This window comes from Hydractinia symbiolongicarpus, chromosome 9 (genome assembly GCF_029227915.1).
Source record: "Hydractinia symbiolongicarpus strain clone_291-10 chromosome 9, HSymV2.1, whole genome shotgun sequence".
In the NCBI taxonomy this organism is placed as follows: Eukaryota; Metazoa; Cnidaria; class Hydrozoa; order Anthoathecata; family Hydractiniidae; genus Hydractinia; species Hydractinia symbiolongicarpus.
The window spans coordinates 14120054-14137719 of record NC_079883.1 but is presented as its reverse complement, the minus strand read 5'-3'; the positions used below and the strand labels follow the sequence as shown (position 1 = coordinate 14137719).

At 34.3% G+C, this 17666-nt stretch overlaps 2 protein-coding genes across 3 annotated transcripts; both read left to right on the top strand.

The window, feature by feature from the left end:
- The first annotated feature begins 490 nt into the window (after positions 1-490).
- On the top strand, positions 491-11964 carry LOC130657274 (uncharacterized). Of its 2 annotated transcripts, none has more exons than XM_057460252.1 (4): positions 491-568; positions 6141-8698; positions 9118-9187; positions 9562-11964. In XM_057460252.1, exons 2-4 carry the CDS (start codon positions 6179-6181, stop codon positions 10632-10634), a joined length of 3663 nt encoding a protein of 1220 aa, XP_057316235.1. In that variant the 5' UTR covers positions 491-568; positions 6141-6178; the 3' UTR covers positions 10635-11964. The 2 variants fall into 2 exon arrangements, with proteins under 2 accessions (XP_057316235.1, XP_057316236.1); XM_057460253.1 differs by lacking the exon at positions 491-568 and adding an exon at positions 1443-5180.
- Positions 11965-12158: 194 nt separating this feature from the next.
- On the top strand, positions 12159-17230 carry LOC130657276 (protein angel homolog 2-like). The gene is made up of 3 exons (XM_057460257.1): positions 12159-12705; positions 14406-14475; positions 14546-17230. The coding sequence occupies exons 1-3, from the start codon at positions 12337-12339 to the stop codon at positions 15469-15471; spliced, it is 1365 nt and encodes a 454-aa protein (XP_057316240.1). The 5' UTR covers positions 12159-12336; the 3' UTR covers positions 15472-17230.
- The last annotated feature ends 436 nt before the right edge of the window (positions 17231-17666 follow it).

Genomic DNA, 17666 nt, shown 5'->3' with positions numbered 1-17666 from the left:
CAAAAATTTTGATAACATAATTTTCGATGGCTATACTTTTTGAACTTATTTTCTGCTTGTAAAGAAGAGTAGTAATTGCGCATGCGCTGAAAATTAACTTCTTTTTTCTCTGAACCATTGCTCCGTAATTATTTAGAAAACTTGAAAATGATGAACCTGAGAAGTAGGAGAGAAAATCACATCCACATTAATTAGCAACAGTATAATGTGAACGTCATGTTAGAAATAACACGAATGCTTAAAGAACAATCGAAATTCATAAAAAATATATCTCCGTGATTGACATTTAGTTTGTGTCAGCTGAAACGAGATCTCCAGCTTTTTTATAGTTAAGGAGGTAAATATAAGTAATTGTGCAATAGTCCGTCTCGTCATAAAATCAGGGCAACAATTGCTCAAAACTCCCTTTTAGCGGTATATGGCCTTGTGTCGTGTGTCCGGCGGGCCGGGTAAAAAAACTTGTGGTGGAGCGTGATTGCCCTTCTACCGAGATGTTTTTTAGCAATATGAAAAAACATGATGCTCCAACTGTCAAGCAAAACAAACGTCGGCTGACGCAATGCTGATGGTAATTTTTTAATTGTCAAAATTAAATATTTTTTTCGTGTTAGAGTTAAAAGCCTAGTAGATGTTTTTAAAACGTAGTTGGCATTTTGAAGTATAAGGTGAAGTAATAATGTTGGTGATTGATGATAAATCTCTCGTCCACTAGGCTGTGTATAGCTATAACTATAGCTAGCTACATGTAAAAAGTTCATTATTTATATAATTTTCATTGTAGCTAGCTGGCTAATATTTGTGTAAAAATTTTGATTTTATTTATGATAGCTAGCCATTTTTAGTCATTTTCAACGAGGGTGCCGATAAGCCACATACGCTGTAATAAGTGCGGGTGTTTTCAGATGAGTTCGGCGTTTTTAAAAAAGTTCAGGTATTTGACCGAAAAAACCTGCATGGCCCCAACAATGCCCAAAAGTAAAAAAGATTCACCACAAATGACATTCGAGGAATTATTTAAAAAAGTATAAAAATTAAAATGAGCTAGTGGTAGTGAAGTTCTTAAAAGAACTGTTTTTTATTATTTTTGATAAGATTTATTTCATACATAACTTGTATATAAACTTTATTAACTCCTTTCTCTTCAAACGCATTCTTTCAACTGTGGTCCACCATGTTTATGTTACAAGGTGTTGAATTTCAGGAATGTTCCGGGCGAGTTCAGCAAAGTGTGGACAGTTTCAGCAGGAAACCATCAATTAATTCAAAAAGTTGCCCAAACTCGCCTGTATATATGCGGGCGTTTGCTGCTTATCGGCACCCTCTTCATTTTCATTTCATCACTGAAATATGGAACTCCCTTCCGGTCAAAGGTGCAGTTCTTTCTATTCTCGGATCCGGGTTAACATTATCAAATTTTGAAAAAGAAAACAAGAAACTTTCAAGAAAAATTAGTGGCATATTTGGATTTATCAGCAAAAATTATATGACATAGGAAATTTAGCTTACCAAAAGATTATTAGAACAGGATTTATTGTAATTTAAAGTTTTTAAATTTTATAAGAATATCTAACTGCAATGAAAAATTTTCAATGTGGTTAATTTGTGTGGTCATTTCTTCATAGAACATCAAAAGTTTGGCTACTAATATAGCCTAAATTGTTTCAGGTGTGTGATTAATCACACACTTGGAAAACAAATATTGAGTTTTCAAAACCAACCTATAAAATCCAATTTGCAGCGTGCAATGACAGCCTTCGAAATAGTTTTTGAGGACTCTGCAAAAAAAAAATGTCTGCCACATTTCCAGTTTGGTCGGACATGTCTGTAGCTCGTGTCGAACTTTCGTTGGACAAAACGTCCGATAGATTTCCATCTTAGTCGGACACTTTCAGATCTCAGAATTATTGAATAGTCCTTTTAATCCACCAGCAAGCCTATTCATAGCCAACCTGACCATTGTTGCTAATTCACTGACTTAGTTAAAAGAACTACACAGACATAACTCTCTATTGCCTGGCCCCTTCGTCGTTGGTAACCAGGTCTTACATAAGAAATCCAGCCATGCTGTTCTTAACTAATGCGGAGGTAAACGCCGACAGAGCACGGATAAAGCAAGTCTGCAAAGCTGCACTTACAGGTGGAACAGACATTTTTATCATGGATTTAATTGTAAATAATTTCCTCATTTGACAAAACATTTGGACATAGCAGGTTCAAATTTAATAATTTTTTTCTATATGCAGTAAGTGTTATTTTTATTCAAACAATGTTAAAAACGAAACCCAACTGCGGTATTTTTTTTTCTATATAAATTTTGTTAAAATGTAGCTGAACTTTCTGAATGAATTTTGAAGTTTTATTTAAGCCATGTGGATAAGATTTTTTTTTAATTTGAAAACAAAGCATATTTTTGCCTATTCGCTTGTGATGGTACCTGCAAAATGAATAATAAAATTATGAAAATGGCAGTATAGTCATGCATACTATTTCGGTCATGTAGAAAAGGAAGTTAGGAATGAGAGAATCACTATACGTAGATGTTTGATCATCGTGTTTGGGGTTCACGATTCAAACGTCCCCCACTTTTCTACAGCAAAATGAAGGCGCTGTATTGCACGCGTAACATCCTTTGCACGTCTGTTTTACATCGCACAGGTTACATGATTTACACGTGCGAATCATCTTACACCTACTCAAAAAGACTGCTAATAGAGGCAGTTGTATTTCTTGCATAAACTTGAAAATTTGCATGTTCCCATAAATTTTGATGCTGAATTTAAATATGTTATTCATGTTTGTTAAAAATGATTAGAAAATTTCAAGAATGTCAACCCAGATCCGAGAATTTTAGTTTGCAAAATGGTCCGACTTTCCACAATGTAGAATGTATAGGATCATGTGCTTTTGACGAATGGTTGAAAAGACATAGATGGCTTTCAAAGTTTGCATTTGACAGGCTTCTTACTCATGTGCAAAAAAAATTTAAAAAAATGACAGACAAACGAAATGCAGACTTTTACCCTTTTTTGAATGTTTACAATTTTCGCGGTAAGCCCTTTTAGCATTAAGAATTGCGTGGCAGGCAAAAGGATGTGGGCACTTGGTGAAGTGAGGTCCTTTTTATTCTGTTTCTTCGCACAAAGGTATCATTACGACTTTATATGAATATATATGTTAATCAGATGTTTTTCATCTACACTCAATAATATAGTTTGAAAAAGAAATGGGCTGAAAAAGACCTTTTTTCAGCAATCTCCTGCATCTTTTTTGTATAAGGGTTTAAAGTTGTCACTGAAGACCCATAAATTAACACAAAATTTCTATTTTTAGAAATTTGTTTGCTTGTTGTCTCTATTGTGCAAAGTTTAAAGCTGTGATTAAGAAAAGGTATAGGATTGTGCGCTTTTGACAAACGGTTGGAGAGATTTAGGATTTAAATTTTTTCTGATAACCCAGCTTTAGGAAATTGGTCAACCCATTTCCAAATTATTTGGCCATAAACTTGTAAGTCCATTGCAAATGCTTCAATAACGATAATAACAGAATTGATGTCAAACTAATCTATATTACCATCAAGAAAGAACTAATTTGTTAAGTATTTTTGCGATTTGATGGTTTTTTGATAATATTATCAATCCATTGTCCCTGCTTTAGGGAATTGCTTTAGGTGGTAAAGATAACTGACGTCACCACCCTGTTTTTAAGTTATCCCACCTCAAATAATAAGTACATTGTCATGGCTTTATTAATTTAAATTAAGCTACAATGTTAAATTAATTTTATTGGCATTACAAGGTTTGACTTGTCGACCAAAAACTGAGACATGCATTTTTCTGCAACTTAAGAAAAACATACAGATCCACTTTGCCTGTTATGCTATTACTATATTATTAAAAACTAGTCGATAAGGCCCATGGAGAAATCCACTTAGGCAGAAGGACAATGGAAAAATAGATTGTTTTAGATTTTTTGCTGACGTCAGCAGTGCAATTACAAAAATTTTTAGCGAAATTTAGTTTATTCTTTGCCTTTACTGTGCAGAGGTTTAAACGCTGACCAAGAAAATGTATATGATCATGTCTTTTTGATAAGCGGTTAATGAGATATAAGGGTTTTAAAATTTTGCTGACGTCAGCAATGGCCAGTCAAACCCCCAAAAATTTTTTTTAGAAATTTGTATACCTGCTGCCTTCATTGTATAGATCCTGAAACGCTGATCAAGAAAATGTATAGGATCGCGTATTTTTGACAAACGGTTGCCGTGATATTAGGGTTTGAAGGTTTTTTGGTGATGTCATCAACCCGTCCATTCCGAAACGGGTTCGGGGACCCAGGTTTGGGAAACTTACCCAAATTGGTCCTAAGTGATCCGTAGTTACCTACGCGGGAGATGACGTCAGTTATTTCCACCCGTTTCCAAGTTATTTAGCCTTAAATTTAAAAGTGCAATGCAATGGCTTCACTAATCTTAATATACTTTCTTTGACGTCAATATTGCTTTAACGTCAAAGTTTGGTAATTTACAGAACAAATTTATAAACGATGTTTTATAGACTTTATCAAAGAAATTTTATCCACTTTGCAAAAGTGACAGACAGACAGAACTGGCTTATTATTATATAGATGAGACTTGTTGACGCGCCCATGGAAAAATCCACTTGGAAGAAGAACATTAAAAAAAAAAATTTGTTTAGCGATTGCTTGAATTTTGCATACTTTAAGCGCTAATCAAGAAAATTTATTGGATTATATATGTGCTTTCAAGGAACAGTTGAGGAGATATTCAAGGTTTTTTGATGACTGTGTTTGAAAAATTAGATAGATAGATTCCTACATGCTGGAGTTGATGTCAGTTATTATCACCCATTTTAAAGTTGTCTGGCCTTGAACTTTAAAGTGCAATGCAAAATGGCTGCACTAAGTTACTGATGTCAATCAAACAACATTAATAAATTAGACATATTAGATATCTTTTTTAGTGACTTAAATATGAAAATGTCCACTTTGGGTGTTATGGACAGACCAAGCATATCATTTAGAATTAGTCTATAGGCTTGTGGAAAAATCCAATTAGACAGAAGAACAATTTAAACAAACTGTCTTTTGTATTTTGATGACATCAGCAATGACCCATCCATGTCAAAAGAATGAGGGAGAAGTTTGTTTAGTTGCTACCTCAGGTGTGTAGAGTGTGAAGCGCTGTTTAAGAAAATAGATATTGTGTTTACTTAAGCCATCTATCTAAAACCACTAGAAATTAATAAGCCTCACAAGCTAAAAAGACGAATCATGGTAACTCAACGATGACAAGACAATAGACATATTATGACTTCATTAAAACTTTCTTTTTTGGTAGGCACATGTAGTTACAAAAAAATTGTGAAGAAAATCATCAACTGGGTATATCTTTAAAGAGGAGCAAAAAAATTAAATTAAAAAGAGAATATAATATATATATATATTATATACAAGTAAACATAAGTTATTATCTGTCATTATAGAAAAAGAGGATGAAAAAGAGAGGTTTTTTATTTAATATTTATAGTTTCTGAATAATTTACTGGTTAAAAATGATGAAAATTGGGTAAGGTTTCATTATAATCTAAGCAAGTTCACATTTTGTTCAAATATTTTTAGTTGTATCACTTTCTTCCAAAGTGATTTTATAAAGAAATAATAGTTTTGAGAGGTTTTTCAGCCATCGCCTATACGAAAAATTGTTACAGATGCTATTATGATGTCACATATTTATAATATGTAAACCAGGTTTCAATAATGGCAGCATTTGTTAGCAAAATTGACACTTTTGGGGGGACATTAGGTTCATAAAAATGCAAAAAATGTAAAAAAAATCAATGTTTGTTGTTTTTGTGATATGTATTAATGTTGATAAACTAACTGTGTTACAATCCTCTTTGTGCATCTCAGCAATATGACAACTGTAAAAGTAATTTGAAAAGTGATTTGCCATCTGTTGATCGAATAAGATTTGTTAAAATTATCGAAAAAGCCTTTTTCAAACATAAAAACTTAAAACTAAATAAGCACTCAGGCACATAATCTATCTATATTTTAATTGTGTATGTGCAACGTCTCTTAGGCAATTAAATGCGATTATTTTGCTGCTTGCCTTAATTTAGAAAATCTACACACCATCAACTGTTATAAATGACTACAGATGCCTCGATCTTTTAAAAAGAATTCAGTGAGGAGAGTTCATTCATCAGAAAATCAATATGTGGCATTTCCACAGCATGTTGGCAGGCACTGTTCTTCTCAAGATTCTATTCATGACGTCCTGATAGACTCTTCGTTAGAACAATATTCAAGAAATGTTGAGTTCCTACATGGTAAACTTTCTTCTTCAGGTGAACGTAATTTAGCTCAAAGTCAGCAATGTAGGTATAGAAATCAAGGAGTAATTTGTGACACGAAAGAGCTTCCTTTACATGAGAATAACACACCTCAGAGAAAAATTGAAATTTCTTCCAGACATGAACCCCCATTAAAGCCTTTTGCTCAATTGCCTGCTGAAAAAAATTCTGTTGCTGTTGACCCAAGGCTAAAGAAATCTTTTGCACGTAATGCAGCTCTGTTGAAAGAAAAAATGGCCAGATTAAGTAAATTGAAAGAGACAGATGATCACAAGGCTTTGATTTCTTCACTTGGAAATAATATCCAAAAAAGTAATAAAAATACTCTGCTTGTAACCGCAAATCCATCAAGTAAAGCTGAAGCAGTCAAGAGCGTCTTTTTGTCCTCTGATGATCAAGAAAATGTACTCCCCCCAAAAAAATTGCTGACAAAACCAACTAAATTCCAGAACAGTAATGAAAAATTGCTGCATCCAGTTGGAATTCATGAACATGCAGGATCCCACCACAAGTCTTCCAGCAAATCTTCAGATGAGAGGAACATAAGTTACGAGAGGCAAAATAAAAGATTTAAAAGCAAAAGAGTGAAAAGAAGCTTGGCAGGTGAAGAATCATGTTGTGGAAACCCAGTGTTTTCTTTTGCAAGTATTGACCTGACTCGAGATAATAAAGAAAATACCAGTGAACAAGATGAGGTCTATGGTTCGTGTGTCAATGAGTTGAAGTTCCATAAAGACTTTTGTGTGAAGCAAAATAATCAAACTTCAATGGCAGAATGTTCATCAGGTGGCCATGTACCATCATATTTAGGAAAGGCCCATATAGATTTGCACCAAACCGAAGGTTATCAATCTTCAATGGCTGGAGTACTTCAGTTAAATTTTGGCTTCAATGGGAGGGGTGACATATTTGGCAATAATGGTGAACATGTATCTATCATAGATGATTGTAGAGGCCAGAATGTCATTCAAGGCAAATCTTCCTTCAACAGTAAAGAAACTATGCAAGATGATTTAAGAAGCTTTATTTTACCTGTGACATCATCCCAAATACATGGTAACTTTGAAAGGGAATTTGTTAATCAAGACAAAATTGAGGCAAATAACAGTGTGCATACAAGCACTGAAGGAGTAGGGTTTAAAAGTTTAGTAAGAAGACAAAGTGGAAGCAGTTTAAGGGAAATATCAAATACCTCATTAGAATGTGACAAGGAGAACTTTAAATCGTTTATCTTGAGTAGTGATAATGATAGTACATTTGAAAGTGAAGAATATAACTCAAGTACAGATTCTGTTTTAATGGAGATAAGAAAAATAAGGTATGACATCAAAACAAACAAAAAATATTGTAACACAAATACAGCACACATAGATATTACAAGAAGAAACTATCAACAAGAACAAATTTGTGGAAATGATGATGGGAGTAAATTGCTAGAGGAGAAATCCAGCATGGACATTAAAGAGGCTGGCTGTGCCACCACATCTGAGCTTTTCCCAACTGGTTTGCCAGATTGGTCTTTTCAACGTCGCAAAAGGTGCAAACAAGCATCAATATCCCATTCACCTAAGAGAAGGTGTAAAGGTTTAGAACACAACGAAGACAGGTTATTACTAAAGAAATCGTCCACCTTTGAGCATTCTAAGGTATCCCCATTAGGGATTTCCTGTAATGAAAAACAAAACAAACACAGCAGAACTGAAATTGCTAATCATAGTGAATGTCCTGCAGATTTAGACCTGGAAAAAAGTGAAGCCCTAAGTCTTGATAGTCAACGCCATCGATCCATGTATGATTCTACGATAAATAAAAACGAATTATATTTTAGGTGTGATAGGAGAGGTGGTGCAAGTAGTCAGAAGGGTGTTGGTGAGAGTCTCAAATTTGTAAGATCAAGAAAATCATGCAACACAGAAATAGTTGAACTACTAGATAGTGATGATGGAGAGACACATGTTGGCAATGTTGACTTAACTGAGCAAGATGATGATGATTCATCTGTTGTATCCTGTTTAGTGGAGAATGACGATCTTACCTTAAAAGCTAATAGCAATGGCTTTTCCAGTGTACCACTACCCAAGTTTAGCACTTTTGAACAGCTTGGACGAAAATGGATTAAAAGAAATCAACCTGATGAGATAAAAAATAATATACTGTTACATTTCCAGTTCACCATAGTGTCATACGCAATTCTGACAGATTCGTCACTAAGAACGAACTTGTCACGATATAAAAAAAGAACAGCAGAAAAGCAGGAGTGGGTATTGGATTGGGAATATCGGAGAGAAAATCTTTTGCATGAACTGTTGTTTAGTGGTGCTGATGTAAGTATATTCTGTTTTGTTTCTTTAACAGGACAAGGAGAGTTTTTTAAATAATGTAGTGTTTTGTTCTAGTTTTTTTGTTAATGAGATACATGTTGATTCATGTTTCAAATAATTTCTTTGCCAGGGTAAAAAAATTGTGACAAAACAGGTATATACTATGCTAGAAGATGGAATTAACTTCTAAAAAAGCACAAAAAACTTCTGCAAATTTTTTTTTTTTTTAAATGGTCTGTTCTTTCCTGTCTTCCTTATCAGCATATTTTTTTTTGTTCTTGTGCACATAAAAGAGAAATCTCACCCAAAATCATAAGGAACATTCGGAATTTCTTTTTTGAAAAAGGTTGGTCACCCTGTGAAAAGTGGTAAAATTGCATTTAAAATGAACCACTAACCAGAAAAATGTTTTTCCTTATCAGATCCTCTGTCTACAAGAAGTTGAGAAAGAACATTTTGAGACATGGTTTAAACCTAAATTATCATTGTTTGGTACGTATCTAGTTTTTAAATGTCAAATATTTATAAAGTGAGAATACTTTGTTTTGTCCTTGGTGCAAGATGTTATTTCCCTGTTTCATTTTTAAGCGAAAAACGGTAGTAAAATTATGTTGTAGAACTTACAAATCTGTAAGCTGTAGATATTTGAGTTTATAGGTTTTTAATTGACAATGTAATGCCAAGATATTGCATTGTGAGAATAAAAGATTGAAAGTGTCATTCATTTCAGTAAGAAACTCTGTACATGCTGCTAACTCTAGCTCTGTAGATGCTATATGGGATTATCGTAGGTCTCTTCAAAAATAGATGGTTGAGGTCAATTTTGTAAAAAATTGGGCTGCTTGTAATGAGGTTTTTTTTAACAGGTTACGATGCAATTTTCACCAAACGACACGACACTCTTGATGATGGCTGTGCTACATTCTACAAAATGGATGCATTTCAATTGATCACCACGTGCTCCATAAGCTACTACAATCAAGTCAACGTTGCCTCGCTTAATAAAAACAACGTTGGATTAATAATAGTGTTGCAACCTCTGAAACAACCTTTAACCAATACTTCACCAATCTGTATTACAAACACTTATTTCGCTTCTCATAAGTTCTCAAATCAAGCAAGAATTTTACAAAGTGCAATGTTGTTTGCAGAAATTGATCGTATGGCCCAATCACAACTATATGAGTATGCATCACGTGACTCTCCCTACATTCCGACAATTATTTGTGGAGACTTCAATTTTAAACCATTTGATTCAAACTATGACTTTTTTGTCAACGGTAGGTTAGATTTTTTGCCAGCAAACCTCAAGTGTTTATTTCACAACAAACCTCGAAGTGCAAGCTCTTCACCTAACCTAAATATTAACAAAAATTGTTGTTTCCTCGCATACAATACCACTGGCACAAACCGTATTCTACATGGTAGCGAAAATTTGAAAACACCTGGTACTGGCACTGAAATTAAGAAGAATAAACGTAGGAGTTCCACAACGAAGAGCAAACCTATTAACTTGGATGAAAACAACAACACAATTTTGGCTCCTATCTCGGAATTTACAATTGAAGAAGGAGAGTTTGAACAACTAAGTGATTTTAAAAGTCAAGATTCAGCGACAGAGTCCAACACTGATTCCTCTGTCGTGTGTGTGACTCCCACGAAACAAGTGGAGCCTGCAAACCATTTGTCATTATGTCATAGTTTAATCTTAAAAAGTGCTTATCGCCATTACAATGTTGACCGAGATAAAGAAGTCACGTCCTTTAGCGAAGATGGCTTTGTGAATGTTGATTATATATTCTATACTCCTTCCCAAGAGAGACTGTGGATGGCGGGAGTTTTAGAATTACCATCGGTAAATACCACCCAGGAAGCATTGCCCAATCAAAATTTGTCTTCAGACCACTTTCTGTTGCTTACGTCTTTCATACTGAGGTAAATTTTAATGTAGTGACGCTGTTGACAACTATGTACAGGTAAGTATAGTAAGGTTATCTAGGAGGGATATATATAGTTGACTCTCCTTCTCAAACTCACAAGGGGCCGGAAAATTTAATTTTAAAAGAAAATTTCAGTTAGAGAAATAAAGTAGGGAGGAAAGGAGGCAAGGGCCCAAAATATTTGTTCAAGATGTGGATATATTCACGTCAGAGAATGTTTGAGAACGTACACATTTTTGTAGAGAATCTTATTTATCCCTCTTGTATCATGTAACAACATTTCATAACGATGGTGACATGGTGCTGGTACGAAAACCTCATTTTCAAGCACTTAGTTAAAAATTTAAAAATATTGACATGTAAGTACTTTATAGACCCCTTTCTCCTACTGGTACGGACCGTGCCTTTTTTTATCAATAGATGATTTAAAAAATCACCGAAAATTTAAATCATTGAAGAAATGAAAGCGTCGAGTGTTAGCATGGAGGTATTTTACTAATATGTTCTACATGCTAATTTCTCCAATCTAATTACTTTGAACAGCCAACGCTTGATAGGCACTTTTTAATGGTGAATGTTATAAAATTCCCAAATTGTGTCCAGAGGGTGAAAAATCAATTGTTTATAAGGTATTGTTAGTTTATAATATTTTTTACGAAATTACAGAATAAATTCTTAGTGATATTGTTATTGCTTCCTGCACGTGTTTGTTTATTTTGTTTTTGTTTTTTTTGTTTTGCTGTTGTTGTGTATGCACTGTATGTAGATTGCATTTCATGTACGAATTAGATATATATTTAGAGGTATATATTTATTTATATTTAGATCAATTTTTTTTGCTGTTGTAGAATTTTTATACGTTTATAAAGGTTGAAGTATTTTGTAACGTTTTTTACTCTTTTAAAGAGGTTTTTTTTATAATGTTTTTTAACGTTTTTTTTCTCTGTCCCTCCAGTTATACGTGTAAAATTTCAAATTGTAAACTGTTTATTTGATTTTTTGTCATGTGTGATGTTCAGTGGCTTTTCTGTTTTACCGATGTGAATTACGTTAGCTTATTGTGTAATAAGGTTTCTTAAATTTGGAACGAAGAAAGGACTCCCTTGCAACAGTAAAAAAATTAAAGTTAATTTTTTGGAAATTTGAAGTCAATCTATAGTTTTCTTACAAATGTTCTTCCTTAGAATTTTTTTCAATTTTTTTTTTCAAATTGTCTAACATTTTGTTTTTTTATTTATATATGCATTAATTGAGTCTTTATTTATGGTAGGTATGGTATTGTCGAATCGTCTAGTGAAGTTTGAAAGAATTAAATTTTTGGTCCTTGAAGGGAATGATTGATGAGAAAATCTAGAATTAGAGCGGCCAGCGCAACCATGTCATACTTTGTAACCATTAGTCTTTTCCACTAATGGCTTTAATTTTCTGGCATAAAGAACCTTGGCGTTAATCACATCTTTGAACTGACTACAGTTATTCAACCATGTTTTCGCACCTTTGTATCAACATATTGCTTCTTATGCTCACAGGGAAAATATAGAATGCTAAATTTACAAAAATAATTATTTGAAAAATTTCTAAAAATGATACATTCGCGAAAAAATAATCTTCGCGAAATGCATTTTTTACCGCAGGAAAATAAGTGTAAATTAATCAACTTTAGGTAATAGAGTAATTTAGGAATGTATTTTTTTATACCGAATGCTTAGCAAAGCCACATGCACCTGTAAATGTTGTTATCAACAATCGCGTTTTGTATATCTAGGCAAGAACTTGATAATAAAATTAGCCCAACAACAAAACAACATGTCCAACATACCACGACCGCTGTTCAGGTCATTCAGCAGGCTTGGTCGACACTGGTTAAAAAGGTCTCGGCCTAATCACATTGAAGCTTTGAAAGATTCATCGTTCGAGTTCACTGTAGCATCTTACAACGTGTTGGCTGACCATCTTCTTCAAGAGCATCCTCATTTGTATTACGGACAAAATGGAGACGAACCGTGGGTTTACGATTGGAATTATAGAAAGTGTAATTTGATGGAAGAGTTCAGGTGCTCGAATCCAGATGTAAGTGCTACTTTGTATTTCAGCGTTGTCTCGCCTACTCAAAACTTTTTTTCAAAACAATTTGCCTCGTGTTTGAATAGACTTCCCAACGCTCCTGAAATCTCCAAAGGTAAATTTTTTGACAACTGTGTCTCCTCAAATCCCCTTAATATTTTTCTTTACAAAACTACTTGGTTTTATTTTTAAATTAAATAGAAATGCTACGTGGGTGCAGAAATATTTTGTTCTTCATTTGTGGCGTTATCTTCAAAATTTCCTTAAATATTCTCTGTTATGCTGTGCCAACAAGTTATTAGAACGCATGAAAATGATATACCATTCAGATAAATAATTTTAAGAATTTAAAGAAATCCACACCTTAAAAACTCCAAAAAACTTTACGATTGTTCCCCAATATGTCAGGACAAATATTGTCTTCTCGTTACGGTTGCACTCTTTTTTAAATCTGGGGGGGGGGGGACTTGGATCTTTAGCAATGTTATTTATGGGTCCTTTTTATTTTTGTGTTTGTGCTTAAAATTATTTTAAAAATATGGCGAATATTGCAGCAAAAAAAGTCTGAAAAAACAATCAAAAAATTACGCAAACATCGTATACACAATTTGTGTTTGAGACACCCTCCTAAAGCTTCTGAGGACTTGCTAGTTAGGTTAAATTTCTGTGAACCAACATATTACGAATCAAGGGGTGTCTTGGTGAGTTTACTTTTTGAAGGATTTTTAAACGTTGATACTATTAATAGAATCAGCCGATAACTCGAAACTCCAAATGAGACCAAGAATGTAGTTCGAGTTATCAAATAGATCGAGTATTGGAGATTTAATAACATGAATTTTGAAATATAAAGGTTTTTTGTTAACTCGAACTTTGAAGTTTACTGGAAAAGGGCGTTTAATAGTTATTTTTCCTGAGTTCAGTTATCGGGGTATCGGGGTATCACCGTGTTGTACGAGAATATAACAACGAAATATATAAACTGTTTCGATTCATAGCTTTGGCAGAAAAGTTAAGTAAACGTAAATATAAATTTGGCCCACCCCGTATTTTTTTTAATGCTTGTATCCGCTAAGACCGGTCTACAAAAGGGGCGTTTCCGCAATTTCCACTATCAGGCAATATTTTGTAAAAAATGCTTTTTCTCCTCTCTTAGTCTCCAAATTGGAGGAACAAACGAACTTGTAGTGCAGTGACAGTCGCTTAAATTGCACCAGTAAAATTCCAATTTCCACCCGCCCGCCAACGACAGCTTTCTTATTGTGACTGCCCAGGTACCAATAAAGTTTCAGTTTGTAATTTTAAAGTCACCAGAAGATATAAAAAGTTCTTCTCAAAAAAGTTCAGGACAATGCAACATATATTTGAGATCTTGTCTTTCATGAGATATGCTGTTTTTTTAAATGTGGTGCAACTTTGCGCCACTTGGGGTGAATAGAGTGGAATATCTGAAAACTGTTTGAGGTATCAAGGAAGTTCGAACTGTCAGGCTTCTGTACATTTTTAAAACCTTTTTCTTGTGTTATGATCCCAGTAATGAGCTTGTATGAAATTATTTTAAAAATATATATATGACCACTTATTTTAGCAAGAAAAGTCCCTCTGTGTATTTCAGATTTTTTTGCATGTAGAAAACATATCAGTGAGTAGTGATATTTTCCTGCCCTTGTGGTTCGAGTTTTCTAACCGTTTATTTGATGTTTTAGATATTATGTTTGCAAGAGGTTCAAGAAGATCATTTTTATAATTGGTTTAACCCCCGTCTCAAAGAGGAAGGTAAGTTAAATAATGTCCGGATTGCAGTTGTGTAAGGGAGATTTCTTTGATTGTTCACTTTTCATTTCAGGTTACACGGGGGTATACAAAAAGCGAACTGGAGACAAACATGACGGTTGTGCGACGTTTTTCAAACGAGACCGATTCGCGTTAGAATCGTATCAACTCATCGACTTCCGTAGAAGCAACTGCTCCTTGCTCGATCGAGACAACGTCGCCATTTTGTTGTTTTTGCAGCCGCTGTCAACGAAGAAGCTAAAAAACCGGTCACCGATATGCGTTAGCAACACGCATTTATTGTTCAATAAGAAGCGTGGCGATATCAAGCTTGCACAGCTCGCGTATTTGTTCGCGGAAATCGATAGGCTTGCAGGTAATAAATCAACTACTTCATGTGAATATCCTCCAATAATTATGTGCGGTGACTTTAACAGTACGCCGTTTAGTCCTCTCTACAACTTGGTGACAACGGGGAAACTTAGGTATTCCGGACTAAGTAGAACACTTGTGTCAGGACAGCTTAAGGAGAAACCGAGAGATTCATGGTCGGGCAACTTTGGAACTTCTATATTTCCGAAAGATTTAGGTTTATCGAATTATTGCAAGTGGAAGTCCATAGGGAATGAAAGTATTAGAGGGACATCGAATGAAGTACAAGTGTTTAATGTTGAGACGAATGAGTATCAAAATTGTTTTACATCCAGTGAAAATGACTTACCGGGATATCTAAAACATAACTTAGCCTTACAAAGTTGTTACCAACATTACAGTGTGGACGGCACGCCTGAAGTCACTACTTGTCACGATCGAGCTGCGGTGACTGTTGACTATATATTTTATTCTAAACCAAGTGGGCTCTATGAACGGGAACAGCTGTGGTTGTCTGGTGTACTTGACTTATTAGGCGAACACGAAGTAAAAAATTTGGGTAGTTTACCGAACAAGTATATATCCTCTGATCATTTACTGCTTATGGCTTCTTTTGTCATGCACTAGTGGTTAGGCCTTGCTTGTTCAGTCAAGTTCTCTAGTTAACTTTAGCCTTGCTTACACCTGCTGAAAAAATTAAGTATCATTGTTTTCAAAGTCAATTTCGTTCTCACTATAGATAGCTTTCGCTGTGGTCAAAAATCATTTTATAATGGTTTTAAAGGTCGCGATTTAACCTAACGTAAAGGAATTTTTTTTTGCAATAATAAACCCGGTACTGTCGTAATATCGTCGCTTGTTGACGGTGGTCGCTTTGGTGACTGCCGTCGTTTTGATGACGTTCGTCGCTTTCCCTGTCGTATTTATCCCGCGCGTTCCAACCTAAGAACCACGATACATGCAGTTGCTATGTTTTTATCTGTTGAACTTGTTTATATTAGTTTGCAGAATTTTGTCGTTTTGATTTAAAATCGAGGTAAAAAAAAACGAGACAAGTTAGGTAGGAATTTTGAAACTTTTAACAGAGTGTACACCCTACCGTATAAGTCTTGTTTTTTTAAACCTATTTCTATATGTTTATACTTGAAGAAAGAGTTTGAAAATAGGTGTTTTAAATTTTAACCGTTCTGTTAGATGGACTTTTAATATCGTCCCTTTCCAAGTATAATTCAAATTTTTGGGAGAAATATTGAAAATTCGAAAAAATACTTTCACCTTTTTTTTAATATAAGTTGGAGAAATCAAGTATAATTTTGGCCTTGATATAGCAAAAACTTATTGATCCTGTGAGAAGGCCTAAAATTCGAGCAACTTTTTTAACTCGATGTTTTCTTGATTATTAAAAACCACCACGCCCTTTAGAACTGAGTTCTAGTCACAAAAATCTTTAGTGACAAAAAGTAGGAAATTTTAGCACAGAAGTATAAATTATTTAGTTGAAATTCATTATAAAAATGTAAAGTTATGACGTCATCGTCAGTTTTGCTGTCAGTGTGTTTTGGCACAACTCTTGGAAATTTTATGCCTTCATAAGGCTATAGTTACACGTTGATGTATATTGTTACTTTCTTTATTCTAATAAAGAATATTTGTAAAATCAGTCATATTTGTTTATACAGGACTCGTTTATTCAACTATTTTTTAAAAAAAATTGTGTGGAATTTGTTAAGAAATTTCATATTTTTATTATTTATAGGTTTTTGTTATATTATTGAATTATCACGATAAATAAAAAATACTTCAAAATATGTTGGTTTAATTTTATTAGGCGAGCAAAGCTCGGGGTTTGGATGCCAGCTCCAGTCCTTTTTACACTGAACGTGTCTAATGCACGCAATATGAAAACACAGGTAATAAGAAAATGTGTTGTGTATGTGCCAGGTGGAAGTGACGGATGCTACCAAAGTTCTATTAAAAAGTTTTCCAAGGGTGGTCAAATTAGATACCTTGGATATGACATTTAATAGTGCTGAGAAGGAAGATGCACAAATTTGGATTATGTGGAGTGGAGTAACAAACTGAAAAGGTGAAATTTTTTTTTATTTTGACTTGTGACTGTTTTCCATAACTCTTGCACTTTTTGTGGGTGACCAAGGTTCAATTCCCCTTGGCGGCGATTCAATATAGGCGAATGAATGTTACCATAGCCCTGGGTTAACGAAAGCAATGTGAGGGAAATTGGGGAGATGATACACTGTGTGGGACGTTGGATGTTGCACATCTATCTCTGGATTGTCATCAAATATGTTAAAAATCTGCGAAACATAGACTTATAAGGAACGACTGCACGAGCTTTTTATTTCTCAGTTACTTGACAAAGCATATGCGCTCTGTAGAAGATGCAGCACTGTGCTATTGAAAGTTTAACCGAAGTAGGATAAGTTGTAGCTAAAACGTCATCTCAGGTTGTCTGGAAAGGAATATTGCTGACCCCCTGCTCCAAGATCACCATTTTTTTTACCTGAAATAAAAAAACTAAACGATTTGTGTTTGTTAGTAATATGGTGTATAACCCATATGGTGTATGTTATGTATATGCTAGCATCAAAAACATAATTTTCCTTTTTTGTTCTCGATATTTTTTTCTACTTTTTTTCTTCAAAAACTAAAGTAACAAGAACTCTTAATGCTTGACACAATGAGCACTTTCGGCTCGTTAAAACTTAAACGAGGCGAAAAATTTGGGTTTTTTTGCCGTTTTTGAAGGTGGAATTTTGAAAAGCGCCCCTCCCCTCCATGGCGCTTCGGACCCACACATGATG

Excerpts from the sequence above, each read along its gene's own strand:
- LOC130657274 (XM_057460252.1), top strand. The coding sequence starts at position 6,179 with ATGCCTCGATCTTTTAAAAAGAATTCAGTGAGGAGAGTTCATTCATCA. Across the intron at positions 8,699-9,117 it reads TGTTGTTTAGTGGTGCTGAT|ATCCTCTGTCTACAAGAAGT; the intron begins GTAAGTATATTC and ends TTTCCTTATCAG. Across the intron at positions 9,188-9,561 it reads ACCTAAATTATCATTGTTTG|GTTACGATGCAATTTTCACC; the intron begins GTACGTATCTAG and ends TTTTTTTAACAG.
- LOC130657276 (XM_057460257.1), top strand. The coding sequence starts at position 12,337 with ATGCTTAGCAAAGCCACATGCACCTGTAAATGTTGTTATCAACAATCG. Across the intron at positions 12,706-14,405 it reads TCAGGTGCTCGAATCCAGAT|ATATTATGTTTGCAAGAGGT; the intron begins GTAAGTGCTACT and ends TTGATGTTTTAG. Across the intron at positions 14,476-14,545 it reads CCCCCGTCTCAAAGAGGAAG|GTTACACGGGGGTATACAAA; the intron begins GTAAGTTAAATA and ends TTTTCATTTCAG.